The 23272-nt window shown below is 43.6% G+C and overlaps 1 protein-coding gene across 1 annotated transcript in view; it reads left to right on the plus strand.

Annotated features, from left to right (window-relative positions):
* spcs3 (signal peptidase complex subunit 3) overlaps positions 1 to 23272 on the plus strand; it is a 36750-nt gene that overhangs the window by 505 nt on the left and 12973 nt on the right. Inside the window, exons 2-3 of the mRNA XM_078561776.1 lie at positions 13188 to 13251; positions 15355 to 15441. Of these exons, the coding sequence (XP_078417902.1) occupies positions 13188 to 13251; positions 15355 to 15441 (151 nt within the window). The remainder of the gene's footprint in view (positions 1 to 13187; positions 13252 to 15354; positions 15442 to 23272) is intronic.

The following is a 23272-nucleotide window of genomic DNA, read 5'->3' on the forward strand; positions in this document are numbered from 1 at the left end:
GCACTGGTCTCTGGTGTTTTGCACTGGTCTCTGGTGTTTTGCACGGATCCCGCAGCCTGTTTATTTCCCTACCCAGCTTTTCTAATACAACTTCACACGGGCGTTTTTATATTTCTCCCTCTCTGGGTGTTCGTATGTTTTCCCTCCTTTAATGTTATTAATTTATCACCCTAATGCTTGCAATGATCTTTGCCGCCGATGTGAGGAATGCGAAGATAGCACTTTCACAGCGACTTGCATGTGCCTGAAATGTATACGTTTTAAAAACGAACCGCGTCCCAAAAAAATGACAAAGGGGATTGCGCCGGAGATTTGTCAACTGGGCTGGGAGTTAATGTCTCTTTCTCCAGTGTGCCATATGGTAACATTAACCTTCTTACAACAGGAGGAGCAATCGCTGCTGGAGCTGTTTGTAACACCTGTGTGGGGAGGGGAAACACCGCCACCTCAGCGCTCTGTGTGTGTGTGTGTGTGTGTGTTGTTGACATGCTGGAGCTGCACTTTATTTTTCAACATGTCGTTGTCCGTCTTCAAAGGATAACTGCGGTTTCATTTCCGTTGTAGTAACTGCCAATTACTGTAGTCCACGTACACACAAAGCAGCTGCTGTTAGCACCCATGTTGGAGATTTCTGTGGGGGTTGGATGAAATTCAAACGGAGTTGCGATAGTACAGAACGCGAAATAAAAACACAAATGCTGGAAATACTCAGTTCAGGCAGCATCTTTCACGGTTTCGTGCCTTCATCAAAACTCAAATGTAGGGCGGGGGGGGATACCGTTCAGTTTAATGTTGTGTTTCAGTATGGTTAATTTTTAAGTGAATGCATTGGCCAAAAATTTCCCACATATTCATAAATCTTAAGTCATGGGTGTCCTTGCAGTGTTTTTTTTTAAATTGTCATTCTTTGCTTTTAATAGAAAAAGTGTAAATTTGAAACACAAATAGAATTTTCTGGAAATTCTGCTTAGCTTGCCTTGTGTTCAAATTTAGTAAGCAGCACATTTCTATCACCTCTCAGTCTGCAACACGTTACCGAGAAACGTTTTACAAAGGTTTGAACCGTAGCTGTGGATGAATGATGTAACTGGAGGGCTTTAAAGCTGCTTTGATTGCAGGGTGGTTCTTGAGATGTTATTGCTTCCAGTTGGGAGATGTGAAAACTGGACATTTGTAAAGCTAGCACATGGTGAATTGTATATCTCTTTGCTTGCTAGTATGGCAGAACCGGTTACATTCATTTCAGAAGCTTGGGTTGTTATCAATCAGTAAACTGTTTTGATGGTTGGCTATTTTGAATTTAGTCTCAAGTACTAAAAGCTACTGTAGACTGGTCCTTACGTGGAGGAAATAAATACAATGACTACCACTAGAGAAAAAGTACTAGGGAAACTAATGGTGCTAAAGGCCGATAAGTCCCCTGGACCTGATGGGTTGCAACCGAGGATATTAAAGGAAGCAGCTACACAAATAGTGGATGTGCTGGTAGTTATCTTCCAAGAATCCTTAGATTCTGGAAAAGTCCCAGAAGATTGGAAAACTGCCAATGTGACACCCTTATTCAAAAAGGGAGGGAGACAAACAACATTAGCTTAACACCTATCATTGGGAAATGTTGGAGTCTGTTATAAAGGATGTAACAGCAGGGCATTTAGAAATGCATAATCTAATCAAGCAGAGTCAGCATGGCTTCATGAAGGAGAAATCATGCCTGACAAATTTATTAGAATCCTTTGAGGAGGTAACAAGCAGGATAGATAAAGAGGAACCAGTAGATGTAATATATTTGGATTTCCAAAAGGCGTTCAGTAAGGTACCCCACATAAGGCTACTTAATAAGATAAGAGCCCATGGTGTTGAGGGATAGTGGATTGGCTAACTAAGAGAAGACAGAGTTGGGATGAGGGGAGTATTTTCGGGATGGCAATCTGTAACTAGTGGAGTGCCACAGGGATTAGTGCTGTGGCCACAATTATTTACGGTATATATTATGACTTGGATGAGGGAAATGAATGTACTGTCACCAAGTTTGCGGATGACACAAAAATAGGTGGGAAGGCAAATGGTGAGGATGACACAGCCTGTCTATTTCCCTCTGTAGACTTTAATTGAGTGGGCAAAAACTTGGCAGATGAAATATAATGTGGGAAAATGTGAGATTATTCACTTTAGTAGGAATAGAGGAGCTGAATATTATTTAAATGGAGAAATACTGTGAAAAGCTGCAGCACAGAGGGATTTGGGGGTCCTTGTGCATGAATCACAAAAAGCTAACATACATGTTCAGTGGGTAATAGGGAAGGCAAATGGAATGCTGGCCTTTATTTCAAATGGAATGGAGTGTAAAAATAGGGAAGTCTTGCTAAAACTATACAAGGACCACACCTAGAGTACCGTGAACAGTTTTGGCCCCCTTATCTAAGGAAAGATATACTGGCATTGGAGGCAGTCTAGAGAAGGTTCACTAGGTTGATTCTGGGTATGGAGGGATTTTCTTATGAGGAGAGGCCTGTACTTGAGTTTAGAAGAATGAGGCGACCTTATTGAAACATATAAGATTCTTAGGGGGCTTGACAGGGTAGATGCTGAGAGGTTGTTTCCTCTTGTGGGAGAGTCTAGGACCAGAAGGCATAATCTCAGAGCAAGGGGTCACCCATTTAAGGCAGATGAGAAGGAATTTCTTCTCTCAGACGGTAGTGAATCTGTGGAATTCTTTACTGCAGAGGCTGGGTTGTTAAATATATTCAAGGCTGAGATAGACAGATTTTTAATCTGTAAAGGAATCAAGGGTTATGGGGAAAAGGCAGGAAAGTGGAGTTGAGGATTAGCAGATCAGCCATGCTCTTATTGAATGTCGGAGCAGATTTACTTCTGCTCCTACGTCTTATGGTCTTAAGATTGAGAAGATGTTTGCTGGAGGTATTCACAATCATGAGAGGTCTGGACAGAGTAGATAAGGAAAAACTGTTCCTATTGGTGGAAGGATAGAGAACAAGAGGGCACAGATTTAAGGTAATTGATAAAAGAAGCAATAGCAACACAAGGAAAAACACTTCCGTTCAGCGAGTGGTTAGGATCAGGAATGCACTGCCTGAGAGTGGTGGAGAGGGTTCAATCGAGGATTCAAAAGGGAATTGGATTGTATTCTGAAAAGGAAGAATATGCAGGGTTACAGGGAGTGGCACTAGGTAAATTGCTCCTACCAGGAGCCATTGCAGACAAGACAGGCTGAATGGCCTCCTTTTGCACTGTAACCATTCTGCAATTTAGCCAGATCATCAAAATTTGTGTCTCCACCTACCTAAAGATTTGCTTTCCCATCGTCCCAGTTATTTTGAAGCTGCTCTGGCTTTCCATGGTCTTCACTTTCAAATCAATCCCCTCCTTCATCAATCCCCTCCAGAATTATGCCCCTCTGCTGCTCTGTCACCAGTTTCCTTGGTCTTCACTCCCTTGTTAGCCATTGATCCTGTCACCACTATCATTGTGCCCAAGCCATGTCTTTGTCCCTGCTTTTAAAAGCCCCTTCTCTTCAATTATGCTTTCATCTCAGCCTCCCTTCGCTCCGTCTACACGGTGCCCACATAGTGATCCATATAGGGCTGTGTTGTATTACAAGTGTGTAGGGTGTTGGCTGTGTACTGTTTTTTTTTGCACTGGTAATGTTATTATGCTGTCATGAAAATGGAGTAAATGGAAGGAGAATTGAGAGTCATAAGCAGATGTAGAAAGGTAGGAATTTAAGGGAAAGCTTTTCTTCTTTGGATGCATGGCACTAGTGGGCACCAGAGGAAGCTTCCTATTAACCACCTAGTGAAGCTTCAACAGCATGTCTCTTTTCAGCAATACCCAGGTTCTGTATTATCAAACAACTGTTAGCTTTTTTGATGTTCTTCATTCACCAAAAATTATTTAAAAAATTAATGTGCAACTTGTTGGAGATATTATGGGGACCACAGACCATCAGAGACTTCAGTTTGACCTGCAACTTCCTAAGCTTAAAATTATTTTGATTTTTAGAACTATAACCTAACTTATGTTTAAAGCTCATGCTGTTACTGGAGTTTATACTGGAATGCAGGGTTAAGCACTTATTCCTTGCTAAGCTAGTGGTACCTAAGTTTGCCTGTTGAATTTGTGGAAATACAGCACTGTGTCATGTATACAACAGCTTTCATTGCAGTCACACACGGTGTGGAATGGGTGTGCTTTTGACTAGACATGGTCATTTCAAACAAGAAAAAAGCTCAACGATTTTCCCCAGTCTTCAGGAGCACAGCATTCACTGTGTCCTCTGACATCTTGTGGATCACCATTTACCCGTAGTGTTAACTGAACCAGCCATAGGAGCACAGTGGAAACAGAAGCAGGATGGAGTCTGGGTGTTCTGTAACAAGTGGCTCGTTTACTGACACCTCAATGTCTTTCCAACAGCTGCGGGATTCAAGTTAAGAATGTGATGAAATACTTGCCACTTGTTTGAATGTTTTTCCAATCGGAAAGTGTGACTCCTTCCAGGACAGAGTAGCCTGTTTGATTGCCTCTGCCACTGGACCTGATACCTTGTCAAATTGCACACTATTCTAACTTGAACATCAAATTTTATTTGTTCATTATTGCTGTGTTAATATTTTGGAATTTCCTACCCTGGTACCATTGTGGGAGTGTGGTCACTATAAATGTTACAGTGATCCAAGGAGAGAAGGAACAAAAGGCTGTATTGTGTATAGATCACTAAAATGGGCCTATACTCTCTGGAGTTTAGAAGAATGAGGTGCAATCTTATTGAATTGTATAAAATTCTTAGAGGTTTCGACAGGGTAGATGCTGAGACACTGTTTCCCCTGGCTGGAGAATCTAGAACTACCAGTCATAGTCTCAGTATAAGGGGGCAGCCATTTACACTGAAATGAGGAGAAATTTCTTCAGAGGGTTTTGAAACTTTGGGATTCTCAATCTCTGAGGGCTATGGGTGCTCAGTCAATGAGTACATTCAAGACTGGGATGGAAAGATGTTTGGACACTAAGGGGATCAAAGGATATGGCAGGAAAGTGGAGTTGATGTAGACCTTCAGCCATGATGTTAATGATGGAGCAAACTTGAGCTCTTTGGCCTCCTCCTGCTCCAAACTCTCATTGTTCTCAAATGTGGACCGAGAAGGTGAGGAAGTTGTGTGGTGTTTGGGTCAGCTCCCAACGCAGTACGCGTTCAGTTTCAGCACAGATAGACTAAGGCTCAACTTATCAGCAATAATTGCATTAAATTAGTTTGTATCTCCTTGAGATTAGAAGATGGAGGGATGATTCAATCTAGGTCCTTAAAATGATGAGGAATTCAAAAGGTAAATAAACTGTTTCCTCTGGTGGGGGACATCCAGAACAAGGGGACCTAATCTGAAAAATTACACACCACTTCACACAAAGGGTAATAGAAATCTTCCTCCCAAAATTGCTATGGATGCTGGTTAAAGCAAAATTTTCAAGATGTATACTTTTTTTAGGTAAGGCTAACGAGGGATGTGGAGCAGACAGGGAAATAGAGTTGAGGTACAGATCAGTCAGAGAATGGTTACAGCACAGAAGGAGACCTTTCGGCCCATAGTGTCTGTGCTGGCTCCCTGCAAGAACAACTCAGCTGGTCCCAGTCTCCCCCGATTTCCCCATAGCCCGGCATTTCTTTTCTCTTCAGGAGCTTCTCCAGTTCCCTTTCGAATGCTACAATTGTCTCTGCCTCCACCACACTCAGCTGATGCATCCCAGATCCAAACTACCTGCTGCATTAAAAGAGAGGTTTTGTTCATGTCACTGCTATGTAATTAAATGGCAGAACTGGCTTGAGGGACTCGAAGGTTGGGGAATGTACCAAGCGTAAGCCAAACTTGTAGATGTTTTGAAACTGTCCCTTCATTTTCAGTGGTGGGATGAACCTTTCCTCTGTTTCCAGCCTGCAAATATCTCCACATCGAGTTTACGTATTCTTGGCCCAATTCCAGTTGGCTGAAGGCACAAAAACAGCAGTTAATTTAGGACTAAATGAAGCTTGCTGGGAACAGCCATTGGAATAAGTGATTTGGGAATTGGCAAAGTCACACTAATGTTGAAATTGTGCTCGAGGCATATCGAAGGATGTCTATATCTATCCATGACCTGCTGAGAGTGGGTTCCTGAAATGCATATGTTTCTGTGTTCCAGCACTGTAGCATTTCATTGCACTGACCTTCAAAATTTCAAGTATTTTGGAAAGAGGCAATCTGTGCTTTGACCAAACAATTTTGATCTCCTTAGAAGCTCAGGAAGTGTTTTCCCTGAATGTGGATAATTTCCAAACGCCCCCATGCCATTTAGCAAACTTCATTGAAGCACAGAATGGTTGACTGCTTCTCACTAGATCACCAGCATCCCTAATGATTGGTATAACAGCTGTCTGTTTCAGCATGCCTGATTGTCTGTAACACACTGGCCTTGTTCCACAGATCAAGGCTGTACTGTGTGCAGAATTTAAGTTTCTTATTTTATATGGCCGGTTCTCTAGGTCATCTGAAAATGCCAGACAGGTTTGCCTTGGGGACTGCGCTGGTGGCCTTTTTATTTAAAGGCTGCAGCTGTTGGCTGGTATTGTTTTGATTCTCAGCCTGAGTGGTTCGAAGTCTTTTGAGTCAGTGGAAGAAGTATTGGGGTATATTTTGGAAAACCAGTAGAATGGCAGCGTTTGCATGTGCAGCAGAGGTAACATTGTGTAAAATATCAGGTACTGTTTGTGTTGCTCAGCTGTTCCATCACAGCAGGGCCCATAGTGTAAAATCTCCTGTGGCTCGGCTTAAAGAAAAACTTCAATTGAGAGAAATTCAAATTCTGCTATGTTTCTGGCTAGTTTTGAAATGACAGTAGTGCAGAACGGGTAGGAAGTAGCTGAACATGTAGAGAAATATTAACAAAAGTACCGGACACACCAATGTTCAGCCATATTCATTCTGTAGATAATGGGTGCACAAATCGTACCTGTTCTCTAAAAACTTAATTACCAATTCAAACTGTAACATTAACTGCATAGTAACTGGTTGCATAATCAACTCCTTAATAAAGGCATTAACAAATACAGCATTGCGAGAACATTAAATGTCAATAGCATCCATTGGTGCCCTGTATCCTAATAGGAAAGATAGGAACATGAATAGGCCATTCAGCCCCTCAAACCTGTCCCTCATTCAGTTAGATCGTAGCTGATCTGTACCTCAACTCCATTTACTTGCCATTGTTCAAATCCTATCTATGTGATGTAACTGTGCTTCCTAACTTAATGAGTTGCATATACAACTCTGTATTCCTTCATCCTTGACATCTTGTTAAGTAATAATAAGTGTCAAAAATGCTCAGCAGGTCAGGCAACATCTGTGGAAAGAGAAACAAGACTTGTTTGTCTTGTACACTTTTTTTCACTTTGTTTCTAAGACGCTATCGCATTCTTAAAATCACTGTTCAGTGTTGGCATCAAGCTGATTTGCATCTTAGAAAACACTCCTCCAGTCTACCCCAGTTCTATCTTCTGCATACTCCCAACTGCATTGTTGTGAATCTTTCCCTTTCCCACACCAGTTGCCATTGTGGACACTGAGCTAATTTGATTTGATATAACCCAATCATACAATGACACTAAGTTACTCCTTGTAACCAACAAGGAGGAGAAAATTTCATGCTACCAACCTGCTATTTTTCAAGCTATTGTTGTGTTGAGATACATGCACAACATAAGATTATGGTCGTGCTGTACTTGTTAAAGCCTTTATTGAGGAGTAAATTATGCAGCGTGTTACTGTACGCAGGTGTATTGTTTAATAATTTTTATTCGGCAGACATCCTTCAACAGCAACTTTCAAAACCGTGGCCTCTACCACCTAGAAGGACAAGGGCATCAGACGAGTGGAACACCGCCACTTGCGAGTTCCCCTCCAAGTCACACTGTGGACAAGTAAGATCCACAGTAGGTTAATCAATTATATGTTAGGTTCATGAATTAACCAGTTTTGACAAAGTACTTGACTTCCGGGAACTAAATTTGAGGTAATATTGCATTCACAGTCTTGATCTGTAAAAGATATTTCCAAAGCAAGAATCTCCTGCTTTGCTAGTGTCTTCCTCGTTAAGTATTGGTTCGGTCACTGCTTGTACAAGAATGCTCCCTGACATACTTTATTAAAAATTAGAATAATCCCCTATTTTCACAACAAAATAGTAAAAAGGCTGGTCAACGTGAACAAATATTCTCTTCTAAATAAACTACTTCCATGGATGAACATTAATTTCCAGCTTTCTGATTATCTGTTCACAAAAGCAAGTGTGCTAAAGCCTCCCTGGGCATCATTTTATTCTTATTTATACTTTCACAGGGTACGGATACCACTGGCTAAGCCAGCATTTATGGCCCTTGAGAAGTGGTGGTGACCCCACCTTCTTGAACCGCTGCAGTCCATTTGGCATAGTAACACCCATGGTGCTGTTAGGAAGGGAGTTCAGGATTTTGATTCAGTGACAGTGAAGGAATGGTGATATAGTTCCAAGTCAGGATGGTTTGTGGCTTGTAGGGGTACTTGCAGGTGGTGGTGTTCCCATGCATCTGCTGCCCTTGTCCTTTAAGGTGCTAGAAGTTGTAGGTTTGGAAGGTGCTGTTGGAGGGGCCTTGGTGACTTGCTGCAGTGCATCTTGTATATGATGCACACTGTTGCTACTGTGCGTTGGCTGTGAAGGGTGCTGGATGCTTTGCCCTGGATGGTGTCAAGCCTCTGGAGTGTTGTTGGAGCTGCACCCATTCAGGCAATTGGAGAGTATTCCATCACACGTCTGACTTGTGTCTTGTAGATGGACTTTGGGTGTCAGGTGTTTTACTGGCTGTAGAATTCCCAGCCTCTGACCTTCTCTTATAGTCACAGTATTTAAATGGCTGGTTCAGTTCAGTTTCTGGATAACCCCCAGGATGTTGATAGAACATGATTCTCTTCAGCCTTTGCCTGAGTATGCCAGTTGAGAAAAGATGTTGATGTCTATACTGTAGGGCAGCACTAGTATATTCATCCACCCAATTTATTGGACTATTGATCACATGTCACTGTTGCTCTAAGTTCTTAATTGCTGTTTCACCTGGTAACATGAGACCCTAAGCTGAGAAACCAGCCTAATATTTGCCTTCCAACCATCTCTCCCTCCCTCTATAAGTCCTTCCGAGCCACACACTATCCTGACTTGGAACAATATTGCCGTTCCTTCACTGTCGCTGGATCAAAATCCTTGAACCCCCTCCCTAACACAACTGTGGGTGTACCTACACCACATGGACTGCAGCGGTTCAAGATGGCGACTCACCACCACCAGGGCAATTAGGGATGGGCAATAAAGCTGGTCTAGCCAGCAGTGCCTGCATCCCATGAATGAATGAACAAAAACAAATGAATTGCTAGGAATTTGATCTGGTGTTCTCTAGTGACCTTTGCTAGTTGCAGATGAGGGCAAGGTACCATACTGTCCCTCTAGTTCAACTATAGAGCTTTACGATTTTAATTCCCTCCCCTCCAATCCTAGCATCCACTGTCCTTTGAATGACTTAAATTGTACTTCCACTATTCCACCCTGGACACGATTCCAGGATTTAATCATTTCGGTGTCAATCCTAAACTTGCCTTCTATTCATTTATTTATTTTTTGCCTTGTTATGCTTTCAAGGTTTAACTTAAAAGAGATTATCTTGAACTCTAATTCATTCCACTTGTCTTTATATTCCTCTACGATTCATGTTATTCATGTCCTTTCAAGGGTAAAGAATTTAATCTTCCTTGTAACAATTTTTTGACATCAGGAATCAATTGCCTTTGCTTTAAATTCTCTACTCCCACATCAGTTCTTTTTTTAAAAAGAACTAAAATGTAGCTGGTTAAATTCATCACTTGTTAATACAATATGTCATGTGGACTGTGTGGAATGGGATTATCAGCTCATTGACTAATGGACACTTTTTGAAGCACCATCTCTCCTACTGTATAAGGCATATAGCTGTGGATTAAGGTAAACTACTTGATTTTTCTATGGGTCAGAGTGAGAAGCCATAGATGCTCTCAAGCCTTGGTAAAGTGTGATGGTGCATCTTGTAGAAGGTACACATTGCAACAGTGGTATCCTGGTGGTTGGGGGACTGAATGGTTGAGGTGGTTAGGGGTCTGATCAAGTTTTGTCCTAGATGGCATCAAGCTTCTTGGGTATCATTGGTGCTGTGCATTCATCCAGACAAGTGGAGAGTATTCTGCCATACTCCTGACTTGTGCCTTGTAGGTGGTCGAAAGCTTTGGGGAGTCAGAAGGTGAGGCACTCACCACAGAATACCCAGATTCTGACCTTTTGTAGCTGCAGTATTTGTGTGACTGATCGAGTTACGTTTATGGTCAATGGTGACCCCCCTCCCACAATGTTAGCTGTGGAGGTTTCAATGATGGTAATTCTGTTGAATGTCAATAGGAGGTGCATCAACTGCCTTGTTGGAAATGGTCATTTGGTTGCCATTTATGTTGTGTGAACGTTACTTGCCACTTATCAACCTGAGGCTGGATGCTGTCCAGGTCCTTCTGCAAGTAGGCACGTGAAGCTTCATTAGCTGAGGAATTCCTTTGTGCTTCACTGAATCCAATCAGTGGAAAGTTTTCCCTCTTATCCCCATTAACTTTGATTTTATCAGTGCTCCTTGATCCTGCTGTCGGTCAGATGTTGCCTTGTTAAGGACGGTCACTTTCACCTCTGGGACTGTGGCTGTATTGAATGAATGGTGACATATTCATGGTATCTTGCTTATGCTTGAATGTTAATGCCATACAGTGATTACTGGAGGACAAAGTTTATCGTGAATAAATTTGTAAAATGGAAGTTTAGGCTGTACTGCTTAGTAACTGAGAGATGGAGAATTGCTATACTTTGGTTGTGTAAAATCACTCATGCATTTATATTCTTTGGTTTGCAAAAAAAAAACCAACTTGCCTGTGTTTAACTTGGCAGGGTTGAGATTGACACTGACCTTGTGGATTGGAAACAGTGCCAGATCTTTCGATCGTCGACTTAAAATTAATTTTCCATCCTGACAGGTCTTGGAAAAATTCTGGTGTTGCTTGATTAAATTATACCAGTGGGATTTCAAATTGTAGTTTTCAGACTTGCTTGGGGTCCAGACTGTGTGGAGGTGTATAGGTACTTAAGAGTGATCACGCACTGCATTCTAACATAGGTGGTAACATAGGAAAGGGAAAAGTTTGCAGAGCTGTGGTGAAAGAGCTGGTTAGGAGGAGCAATTGAATTGCGATTTCTAAGAGCTGGCAAAGGCATGGTGGGCCAAATGGCCACCGTCTGTACTATAAGATTCTGACTGAACAAATGGATTCTCCTATGTCCGCTCACTTCAACAATGAATGTGCTGCTCCAATTGAGAGTGCCTCACTGGCACAATTTAATCCAAAAATAGTCTTAGCAATGCAATCGTGATTGCACTTAGCCATGAGAGATTTGCAATGTTATATTATATTGATATGGTTAGATGAGAAAGGGCGGATGGAGGCTTGTGTGGAGCATAAAAACCAGCATGGAGCTGTTGGGCCAGGAAACCTGTTTCTGTACTGTAACTACGATGTAATGTTGGGACTATTTCCACTAGAACAGTTACGGCATCATCAACTCTGATGTCACCCGCATATCTATCCTTGGCCCCCTTCCTATTTCTCATCTACATGCTGCCCCTCGACCAAATCTCAGCGTTAGTTTTCACATGTTCGCTGATGGCACCCAGCTTTACCTTGCTACCATCTCTCTCGATGACTGCACTGTCGCAGAATTATCAGACTGCTTATCCAACATCCACTACTGGATGAGCAGAAATTTCCTCCAATTTGAAGATTTGGGAAATTGAAGCCATTGTTTTCGGTCCCCACTCCAAACTCCATTCCCTAGCTACTGGCTCCATTCACCTCCCTAGAGGGGTGTGGGGGATGGTGGTAAGAGCAGCCAATTCTCAATATTGGTGTCATACTTAACTTGGAGATGGACTTTCGACTGCATATTAGTACCACCATTAATGCTGCCTATTTCCATCTGAATAAACATCGCTTGATGTCGCCCCTGTCTTAAACTGACCTGTTGCTGAAACCTTCCTTCATGCCTTTGTTATCTCTAGACTTGACTATTCAAACACACTCCCCGCTGCTGCCCCACTTTTTACCCTCCGGAAATGTGAGGCCACCCAAAAACTGTTGCGGTGTCATAACTTGCACCAAGTTCCGTTGGTCTATTTTCTCTGTGCTCGCTGACCTACGTTGGCTCCCATTAAAGCAACGTACTGATTTTAAAATTCTCATTTTTCTCAAATCCATCCATGGCCTTGCCCTTACCTACCTCTATAATCTCTCCTACCCTCGAGCCCACCCCGATCTTCCCTTTTTGTTTCATCTGACCCTCCCACAACTCCACCCCCCCCCCCGCCCCACTTATTTTTTCACCACCATAAAAACCCATCACATTTCTACCTCTCTTCAGTTCTGAAGAGTCATATTGGACTTGAAATATTAACTCTGTTTCTCTCTCCACAGATGCTGCCAGACCTGCTGAGTTTTTCCAGTACTTTCTTTTTATTGCAGATCTCCAGCATCTGCAGTATTTTGCTTTTATCCCATACTTGTGAATTATTGAAAGACTGGCTTGTAATCATATAGTGCCTGTCACAACCTCTGGATGACCCAGTGAAGCATTTTGGAAGAGTAGTCACTATTGCAATGTAGGAAGCATAACAAATTTGTGCACAGCAAGCTTTCACAAACAGCAAAGGAACATAATGGCCAGTAAATCTGTTTTTGTGATATTGATTGAGGGAAGAATGTTAGCCAAGACACCAAGGATAGCTCCCCTGCTCTCCTTTGAAACTGTGCCACGGGATGTTTTACATCCATCTGAGAGGCAGATGGGACCTCGGTTTAACATCGAATCCAAAAAACAGCGCCTCCATTAGGAGCGCCCCTTCAATACTGCACTGGAGCGCTGGCCTTGAATTTTTTATGCTCAAGTCCCGGAGTGGGACTTGAACCTCGGGGATTAACTTCCCACCCCATCCTTAATAACTATAATGTATCTTGAATGTGGTTTACATAATAAGGATTCGAACATTTTTATTACAGGAAAAACGTGGAAGATTTTACAGGACCCAGAGAAAGAAGTGACTTGGGATTGATCACATTTGACCTATCTGCAGATATCCTTTGAAACATGTTTTGCACAAACAAAACATTACAGATTATAGAGTGGGACACGTGTGCCCAGTGATGGTGTCACAGTGAAATTTGGTTACAATGATTGTGTTGGGAAGCTGCCCAAATTATACTGAAACTGAACCATCGCTGCATCTGAAGTCTAGCAGCTGAGCAGTTTGACTAATGCACTGGGAGTTTAAGCTCATCTGTAAACAGCTATGGCACTGCTTGAACTGCCAAAGAATTCTCCCCTTCATTTAATTAAAGTCTGCAGGAGCAATGTTGAAAGCTGATGTCAAAAGAACATCTTAATTCTAACATAAGCAGGGCTGACAGCAGGCATTCCATGTTAAGCGCCAGTGAGCAGAACTAAGAGCATGCAATCCTGTCACATTTGAATGTAAACTTTAGGCATTCTTTCCTTATCCTAGTACAAAGTGTTTGGTACAGGCCAGTTTTGGGAAAAAAAACATGCTAAATATGGATGAGAATTCATCAGTCTATCTATTATCAAAATGATCTTTTTAAAGCAGATTCTTGCTCTGTGTATAATGTACATTGACACAGACTGAACTGCTGTTCTGAGAATTGCTGGTGCCGCAAAGAAATGTAATCATGTTGTGCAATCACTGCTATAGGGAGGGGGTCTAAAATCAGTTTTTTGTTGCCAAACTTCTGCACCCATGACCTCTACTACCTAGAAGGGCAAGGGCAACAGGAGTATGGAACACCACCGGCAAGCTCCCCACCGAGTCTCGCACCTTCCTGATTTGGAACTGTATCGTTGTTTGTTCACTGTTGTTGCTTCAAAATCCTTGAACTCCCTTTCTAACAGCGCTGAGTGTTCCTACACCAGATGGGTTGCAGCAGTTCAAGAAGGCGACTCACCACCATCTTCTTGAGGGCAATTAAGAGTGGGCAACAAATACTGGCCCTGCCAGTGACACTCCCCTCCTTTGAATGAATAAAAGCAAAAAACCTTGAAGAAAACATGACACTATTATTGATTTACCTATTCACCCCTTTAAAGTTGGAGCAGTGCTTAAATATTTTCTTTTGTTTAATAAGACCATTAGTAGATTTCCTGTGAAGCTGCTGCCAAGGCTTCCAGGTTTGGATTACAAGGGATGCAGTGCCAGACTTGGGTCAGGTGGGGCGGGGAACACAGAGTCGGACAGGAGAACGAAAGGGATGGGGCAAGTGGAAATGTTTGCTGTCAGTAAGAAATGTAGACGTAGAGTTGTTTGAAGCACTGGGTTCAACCTTCAGTGCAACATATTTAAAATGACGAAGACAATGAATGAAACATGGCTTTTTATGGCCGCTCTTCTAATGGTTCTGTGGTTTTTAGCCCTAGTGAAGAGCATGACTGATAACATTATCCCTTTAGGAGGAAAGTAAAAATTCAATCATATATGCATAAAACCTCTCTGTAAATTCTCAACCATAGCTTTTCCACATGGCATTTCTAAATTTCAGGCAGAAATCCAATCTGCCAGCAACACTCTTTGCATATTCCTTTCTCTGTTAGCAACTAGTATATTGATGCATCATTTACTCGAGTGGCCCAGAGCAAAATTGTATATCTGAGTCTATGCATTCTAATCCTTACAACAATCTTTGGAAAACTTTTTAGTAGACTCATGAATAGGGAAAATCGACAAAATGTTGGGGAAGGACACTTGGAGAACTACACAATTTTTGTTTTGTGCTTGTAAAAATCCAGCTAAGTAATGGGTTCAAGATACCTGTTCTGCGGCTGTTACAACCCAGAATTTGTAATTTAATTGCTTTTCTGGGTCATCCTTAATACCCACGAGGGTTTTCTTTCTGGGTAAATTTTTACAGCTGTTAAGGGAAAGAGACAACAAATCACTGATGTGACTTTGTTCATGACACTTTCTGGGAGCTGAACAGAAGCAGAATTAAGTGTGTTCCTGATTATGTTTGGTCAACTTAAGACCCTTTAGTTAAATGGAACAGGAGCATAATCTATCAATTCCCTTTTAGACTGATAAATAAAAATGTTTTTGAACAGTAAGAATTTGCCACCAGTTAGATAAAGATATTCTTGCTGCATGTTTTCTTCTTTAACTGCATTCAACATCTGAAGCCAATATTTGACTGGAACGTCAAGCAACTGTTTCTTTATTTATCAGCGGAGTACAAAACTAAGAATAATGTGAGTATGTTTTCTAAATGGAATCCTGATCAATAGAAATCTGGAAAATGTCTGGCTGTTCTCTGCAGCTGCGACTGGGGGTTTGAAGGTTGCGTTGCCTGCCCGGTGCCGGGATTAGAGGCCTCTGCTCTTCACAACTGGGAAGAACTTGGAGTGCAAAAGGGAGGACCCAGCTTGTTGTTGCCCACGTGGGAAACATCGGCATGAGTAGAACTAGGAATGATATCCTGAGAGAGTTTGAGGAGCTAAGATCCGAATTAAACTGCAGAACCTCACGGGCATTAATCTCTAGATTGTTACCTGATCCACGCTCAAATTGGCATAAGGTCAAAGAGAGCAGAGGGTTAAATGTGTGGCTAAAAGGGTGGTGTGGGAGGCAGGGGTTTTCATTCTGTGCTGGGGAAATAGGGAGCTGTAGTGTTGAGAAAATTGAATAACTAGGATGGTAGACAGGACTTAAAACTAATGAAGGAGGGGGGTGGTGTGGACGGATTCAGGAAAGGGTACCCACAAAAGTGATGAGAAAAGTTTAGGCTTTAGAGCAGAAAAATGATTTAGGTAAAAAGAAGCAGAGTGGCTCAGGAAATGACAGTGAGCTTTACAAAGATAATAGGGCAATTAATGACTAAGATAGCAACAGGAAAAGTTTTTTTTAAAAAGAAGTTTAAACTGAAGTTACTGTATGCAAATATGAAAAATTTGCAACAAAAATGAATTAACGGGAATAAATGTGTTTGATCTAGCCATTATGGGGACGTGGTTGAGAGTGACTAGGGTTGGGAATTAATATTCCAGGATACTTGCCTTTTAGAAGAGAGGCAAAATGGAAGGGGAAGGGGGAGGGCGGAGGTGGTGGGGGGAAAGGGGGAGGGGGGGGGGTTGGAATGGTGCTGCTAGCCCTATCATTAGGTATGGGATTTAGACAGTAGAAAAAAAGGATCTTGGCTTGGAAACTCATAGAATCAGTTTGGGTAAAGCTAAGAAACAACAAAGGGCAGAAAACACTGATGGGCGTAATTTATAGGCTCCCTAAAATTAGTTATAGTGTTGGGCAGTGTATAAATCAGGAAATTAGAGGTGCATGTAACAAGGGTAATACAGCAATCATGGGGGACTTTAATCTTCATACAGCGTGAGCAAACCAAGTTTGCGACAGTGGCGTAGAGAACAAGTTCATGGAATGCATTCAAGGTCGTCTTCTGGATCAATATGTCAAGGAATCAAGCAGGGAACAGGCTGTTTTAAGATTCTTATTGTGCAATAAAATGGGGCTAATTAAACTTGTTGTCAAGGAACCTCTGAGGAAGAGTGACCACAAAATGATAGAATTTTATATTGAGACTGAGGGTGATCTAGTTAAGTCCAAAACTAGGTTCCTAATCTAAATGAAGCAAATTATGCAGGTATGAGAGGTGAATTGGCTAAAATAGATTGGGAAACTAGATTAAAAACTAAGCAATGGAAGATATTTAAATAAATAACTCATAACTCTCAGCAAATAAATGTTCCCTTAAAGGCTAAAAAACACATTGATAAAATGGCCGTATCTTGGTTAGTCAGTGAAGTGACAGATAGTATTGGATTAAAAGAAGAGGCTTAGAATGATGCCAAAAAGAGGAGTAAGCCTGAGAATTGGGAGGATTTTAGGATTCAGCAAAGGGTGATCACGGAATTGGTAGAGAAAATGGGAATATGAGTAAACTCGCAAGGGACATAATAGGTTGTAAAAGCTTCAATAGGTGTGGGAATAGGAAGAGAATCAATGAAAGTAAACTTTGGTCCCTTCCGGACAGAGACAGAAGAAATTATGATGACGAATAACAAAATGGCAAAGACATTAAATTAATGTTTTGTATCTGCCTTCATGGTGAGAAACACAAAACTTTCTATAAATAGTGGGGAATCAAGTGTTTATTTGTAGTGAGGAACATAAAGAAATTAACATTAGTTTTAAGAAGGGAAAAATAGTGATTAAAAGCTGACGAATCCCCTGCACCAGATGGCCTACATCCTAGGATTTTGAGGTCACTACAGAGATAATGGATGCACTGGCTTTGATCTTCCAGAATTCCTTAGATGTTAGAATGATCTTAACGGATTGGAAGGTAGCAAACATATCCCTGCTATTCAAGAATGAAGACCGAGAGAAAACGAGAAACTATAGGCCTGTTAACCTGACATCAGCAGATAAAATGCTAGCACTTATTAGGTTGATTGGGCAGAGTGAACACAGATTTATGAAAGAGCAATTATGTTTGATAAATCAATTAGAGATTTTTGAGGATGTAAGTAGGATAGATAAGGGAAACCAATGGATGATGTGTACTTGGACTTTCAGACAGCATTTGACAAAGTGTCTAATGTTACTAATGGGATTTGGGATAATATGTTAGCATAGATTCAGGATGTTAATAGAAAAGTAGTAGTAGTAATAAATGGGTCCCCTTATCTAAGGAAGATATACTGGCACTGGAGGCAGTCCAGAGAAGGTTCACTAGGCTGATCCCGGGGATGGAGGGATTTACTTATGGGAAGAGGTTGAGTAGGTTGGGCCTGTACTCATTGGAGTTTAGAAGAATGATAGGCAACCTTATTGAAACATGTAAGATTTTTAGGGGGCTTGACAGGGTAGATGCTGAGAGGTTGTTCCCCCTTATGGGAGAGTTTAGGACCAGAGGGCATAATCTCAGAGTAAGGGGGCACCCATTTAAAACAGATGAGGAGAAATCTGCATGTCCTTGTACAGGAATCAGAAGGTTAGCATGCAGGTACAGCAAGCAATTGGGGTGACAAATGGTATGTTAGACTTTATTGTGAAGGGATTGAAGTATAAGAGTAAAGAAGTCTTGCTGTAATCTTGTAGGGCTTTGCTGAGACCGTGGCTGGAATGTGTGCAGTTTTTAGTCTCCTTACTGAAGGAATGATGTGCTTGCCTTAGAGCAATGTTGTCCAACAGGACTTCGATGCTCATTAAACTTATGGCAGTTGGGTCACCACATGATACAAAATATATGTAGTATTAATAAAAACAACGCACAGTCTTTTGAAAATAGATTTGAGGTTTTAAATTGCCAGCAATCGAGACTGATACATTCACTGCCAGAGCCAGGAGAAGGGCTTCAAAAGTGTTCCGCAATCCAACTATCCCACAAAGCAAAGATAAAAACAAAAAGCTAAAAGCTACTGCGGATGCTGGAAATCCAAAACAAAAACAGAATTACCTGGAAAAACTCAGCAAGTCTGGCAGCATCGGCGGAGAAGAAATCAGTTAATGTTTCGAGCCTTCATGGCCCTTCGGCAGAACTGGAGCATAGTTAGAAGAAGGGAGAAATATAAATTGGTTTAAGGTGGGTGGGTGGGGGGGGGGGGGAGAGACACATTGAGGGTGTGGTGTGGTGATTGTGGAGATGAGCAGATAATCAAAAGATGTCACAGACAAAAGGGTCAAAGAGGTGTTGAAGGTGGTGGTATTTGTCTGAGAAAAGTGCTAACTAAGAATGGAAGACAGGATATTCAAAGTACAGCTCTAGTGGGGGTGGGGTGGAAAGACTAAAGGTTTTAGTTTTAGATTTAAAAATAATGGAAATAGGTGGGGAAAGAAGAATCTATATAAATTATTGAAAAAAAAGGTGGGGGGGGGAGAAACGGGATGGGGGGAGGGGGAGTTTAAGATCTAAAGTTGTTGAATTCAATATTCAGCCCGGAGGGCTGTAAAGTGCCTAGTCGGAAGATGAGGTGCTGTTCCTCCAGTTTGCGTTGGGCTTCACTGGAACAATGCAGCAAGCCAAGGACAGACATGTTGGCAAGAGAACAGGGTGGAGTGTTAAAATGGCAAGCGACAGGGAGGTTTGGGTCTTTCTTGCGGACAGACCGCAGGTGTTCCGCAAAACGGTCGCCCAGTTTGCGTTTGGTCTCTCCAATGTAGAGGAGACCGCATTGGGAGCAACGAATGCAGTAGACTAAGTTAGGGGAAATGCAAGTGAAATGCTGCTTCACTTGAAAGGAGTGTTTGGGCCCTTGGACGGTGAGGAGAGAGGAAGTGAAGGGGCAGGTGTTGCATCTTCTGCGTGGGCATGGGGAGGTGCCATAAGTGGGGGTTGAGGAGTAGGGGGTGATGGAGGAGTGGACCAGGGTGTCCCGGAGGGAACGATCCCTACGGAATGCCGTCAGGGGGGGTGAAGGGAAGATGTGTTTGGTGGTGGCATCATGCTGGAGTTGGCGGAAATGGCGGAGGATGATCCTTTGAATGCAGAGGCTGGTGGGGTGATAAGTGAGGACAAGGGGGACCCTATCATGTTTCTGGGAAGGAGGAGAAGGCGTGAGGGAGGATGCGCGGGATATGGGCCGGACACGGTTGAGGGCCCTGTCAACGACCGTGGATGGAAAACCTCGGTTAAGGAAGAAGGAGGACATGTCAGAGGAGCTGTTTTTGAAGGTAGCGTCATCAGAACAGATGCGACGGAGACGAAGGAACTGAGAGAATGGGATGGAGTCTTTACAGGAAGCGGGGTGTGAGGAGCTGTAGTCGAGGTAGCTGTGGGAGTCGGTAGGCTTGTAATGGATATTGGTGGACAGTCTATCATCAGAAATTGAGACAGAGAGGTCAAGGAAGGGAAGAGAAGTGTCAGAGATGGACCATGTGAAGATGATGGAGGGATGGAGATTGGAAGCAAAATTAATAAATTTTTCCAGGTCCCGACGAGAGCATGAAGCAGCACCGAAGTAATCATCGATGTACCGGAGAAAGAGTTGTGGGAGGGGGCCGGAGTAGGACTGGAACAAGGAATGTTCCACATACCCCATAAAGAGACAGGCATAGCTGGGGCCCATGCGGGTACCCATAGCCACACCTTTTATTTGGAGGAAGTGAGAGGAGTTAAAGGAGAAATTGTTCAGTGTGAGAACAAGTTCAGCCAGACGGAGGAGAGTAGTGGTGGATGGGGATTGTTGGGGCCTCTGTTCAAGGAAGAAGCTAAGGGCCCTCAGACCATCCTGGTGGGGGATGGAGGTGTAGAGGGATTGGACATCCATGGTGAAGAGGAAGCGGTTGGGGCCAGGGAACTGGAAATTGTTGATGTGACGTAAGGTGTCAGAGGAATCACGGATGTAGGTGGGAAGGGACTGGACAAGGGGAGAGAGAAGGGAGTCAAGATAACAAGAAATGAGTTCCGTGGGGCAGGAACAGGCTGACACGATCGGTCTGCCAGGACAGTTCTGTTTGTGGATTTTGGGTAGGAGGTAGAAGCGGGCCGTCCGAGGTTGGGCGACTATCAAGTTGGAAGCTGTGGGAGGAAGATCTCCAGAGGAGATGAGGTCAGTGACAGTCCTGGAAACAATGGCTTGATGTTCTGTGGTGGGGTCATGGTCCAGGGAGAGGTAGGAGGAAACGTCTGCGAGTTGACGCTCAGCCTCCGCGAGGTAGAGGTCAATGCGCCAGACAACAACAGTACCACCCTTGTCAGCGGGTTTGATGACAATGTTGGGGTTGGACCTGAGAGAACGGAGTGCAGTGAGTTCAGAGAGAGACAGATTAGAATGGGTGAGGGGAGCAGAGAAATTGAGATGGCTAATGTCGCGCCGACAGTTCTCAATGAAAAGATCAAGAGAAGGTAAGAATCCAGAGGGAGGGGTCCAAGTGGAGGGAGAATATTGGAGGTGGGTAAAAGGATCCGTTGAACGGGGATCCGTTGAACCTCCAATATTCTCCCTCCACTTGGACCCCTCCCTCTGGATTCTTACCTTCTCTTGATCTTTTCATTGAGAACTGTCGGCGCGACATTAGCCATCTCAATTTCTCTGCTCCCCTCACCCATTCTAATCTGTCTCTCTCTGAACTCACTGCACTCCGTTCTCTCAGGTCCAACCCCAACATTGTCATCAAACCCGCTGACAAGGGTGGTACTGTTGTTGTCTGGCGCATTGACCTCTACCTCGCGGAGGCTGAGCGTCAACTCGCAGACGTTTCCTCCTACCTCTCCCTGGACCATGACCCCACCACAGAACATCAAGCCATTGTTTCCAGGACTGTCACTGACCTCATCTCCTCTGGAGATCTTCCTCCCACAGCTTCCAACTTGATAGTCGCCCAACCTCGGACGGCCCGCTTCTACCTCCTACCCAAAATCCACAAACAGAACTGTCCTGGCAGACCGATCGTGTCAGCCTGTTCCTGCCCCACGGAACTCATTTCTTGTTATCTTGACTCCCTTCTCTCTCCCCTTGTCCAGTCCCTTCCCACCTACATCCGTGATTCCTCTGACACCTTACGTCACATCAACAATTTCCAGTTCCCTGGCCCCAACCGCTTCCTCTTCACCATGGATGTCCAATCCCTCTACACCTCCATCCCCCACCAGGATGGTCTGAGGGCCCTTAGCTTCTTCCTTGAACAGAGGCCCCAACAATCCCCATCCACCACTACTCTCCTCCGTCTGGCTGAACTTGTTCTCACACTGAACAATTTCTCCTTTAACTCCTCTCACTTCCTCCAAATAAAAGGTGTGGCTATGGGTACCCGCATGGGCCCCAGCTATGCCTGTCTCTTTATGGGGTATGTGGAACATTCCTTGTTCCAGTCCTACTCCGGCCCCCTCCCACAACTCTTTCTCCGGTACATCGATGATTACTTCGGTGCTGCTTCATGCTCTCGTCGGGACCTGGAAAAATTTATTAATTTTGCTTCCAATCTCCATCCCTCCATCATCTTCACATGGTCCATCTCTGACACTTCTCTTCCCTTCCTTGACCTCTCTGTCTCAATTTCTGATGATAGACTGTCCACCAATATCCATTACAAGCCTACCGACTCCCACAGCTACCTCGACTACAGCTCCTCACACCCCGCTTCCTGTAAAGACTCCATCCCATTCTCTCAGTTCCTTCGTCTCCGTCGCATCTGTTCTGATGACGCTACCTTCAAAAACAGCTCCTCTGACATGTCCTCCTTCTTCCTTAACCGAGGTTTTCCATCCACGGTCGTTGACAGGGCCCTCAACCGTGTCCGGCCCATATCCCGCGCATCCTCCCTCACGCCTTCTCCTCCTTCCCAGAAACATGATAGGGTCCCCCTTGTCCTCACTTATCACCCCACCAGCCTCTGCATTCAAAGGATCATCCTCCGCCATTTCCGCCAACTCCAGCATGATGCCACCACCAAACACATCTTCCCTTCACCCCCCCTGACGGCATTCCGTAGGGATCGTTCCCTCCGGGACACCCTGGTCCACTCCTCCATCACCCCCTACTCCTCAACCCCCACTTATGGCACCTCCCCATGCCCACGCAGAAGATGCAACACCTGCCCCTTCACTTCCTCTCTCCTCACCGTCCAAGGGCCCAAACACTCCTTTCAAGTGAAGCAGCATTTCACTTGCATTTCCCCTAACTTAGTCTACTGCATTCGTTGCTCCCAATGCGGTCTCCTCTACATTGGAGAGACCAAACGCAAACTGGGCGACCGTTTTGCGGAACACCTGCGGTCTGTCCGCAAGAAAGACCCAAACCTCCCTGTCGCTTGCCATTTTAACACTCCACCCTGTTCTCTTGCCAACATGTCTGTCCTTGGCTTGCTGCATTGTTCCAGTGAAGCCCAACGCAAACTGGAGGAACAGCACCTCATCTTCCGACTAGGCACTTTACAGCCCTCCGGGCTGAATATTGAATTCAACAACTTTAGATCTTAAACTCCCCCTCCCCCCATCCCCACCCCATTTCTTTCCCCCCCCCCCCGGCTTTTTTTTTTCAATAATTTATATAGATTCTTCTTTCCCCATCTATTTCCATTATTTTTAAATCTAAAACTAAAACCTTTAGTCTTTCCACCCCACCCCCA

This window comes from Cetorhinus maximus, chromosome 2, assembly GCF_964194155.1.
Source record: "Cetorhinus maximus chromosome 2, sCetMax3.hap1.1, whole genome shotgun sequence".
Classification (NCBI taxonomy): Eukaryota; Metazoa; Chordata; class Chondrichthyes; order Lamniformes; family Cetorhinidae; genus Cetorhinus; species Cetorhinus maximus.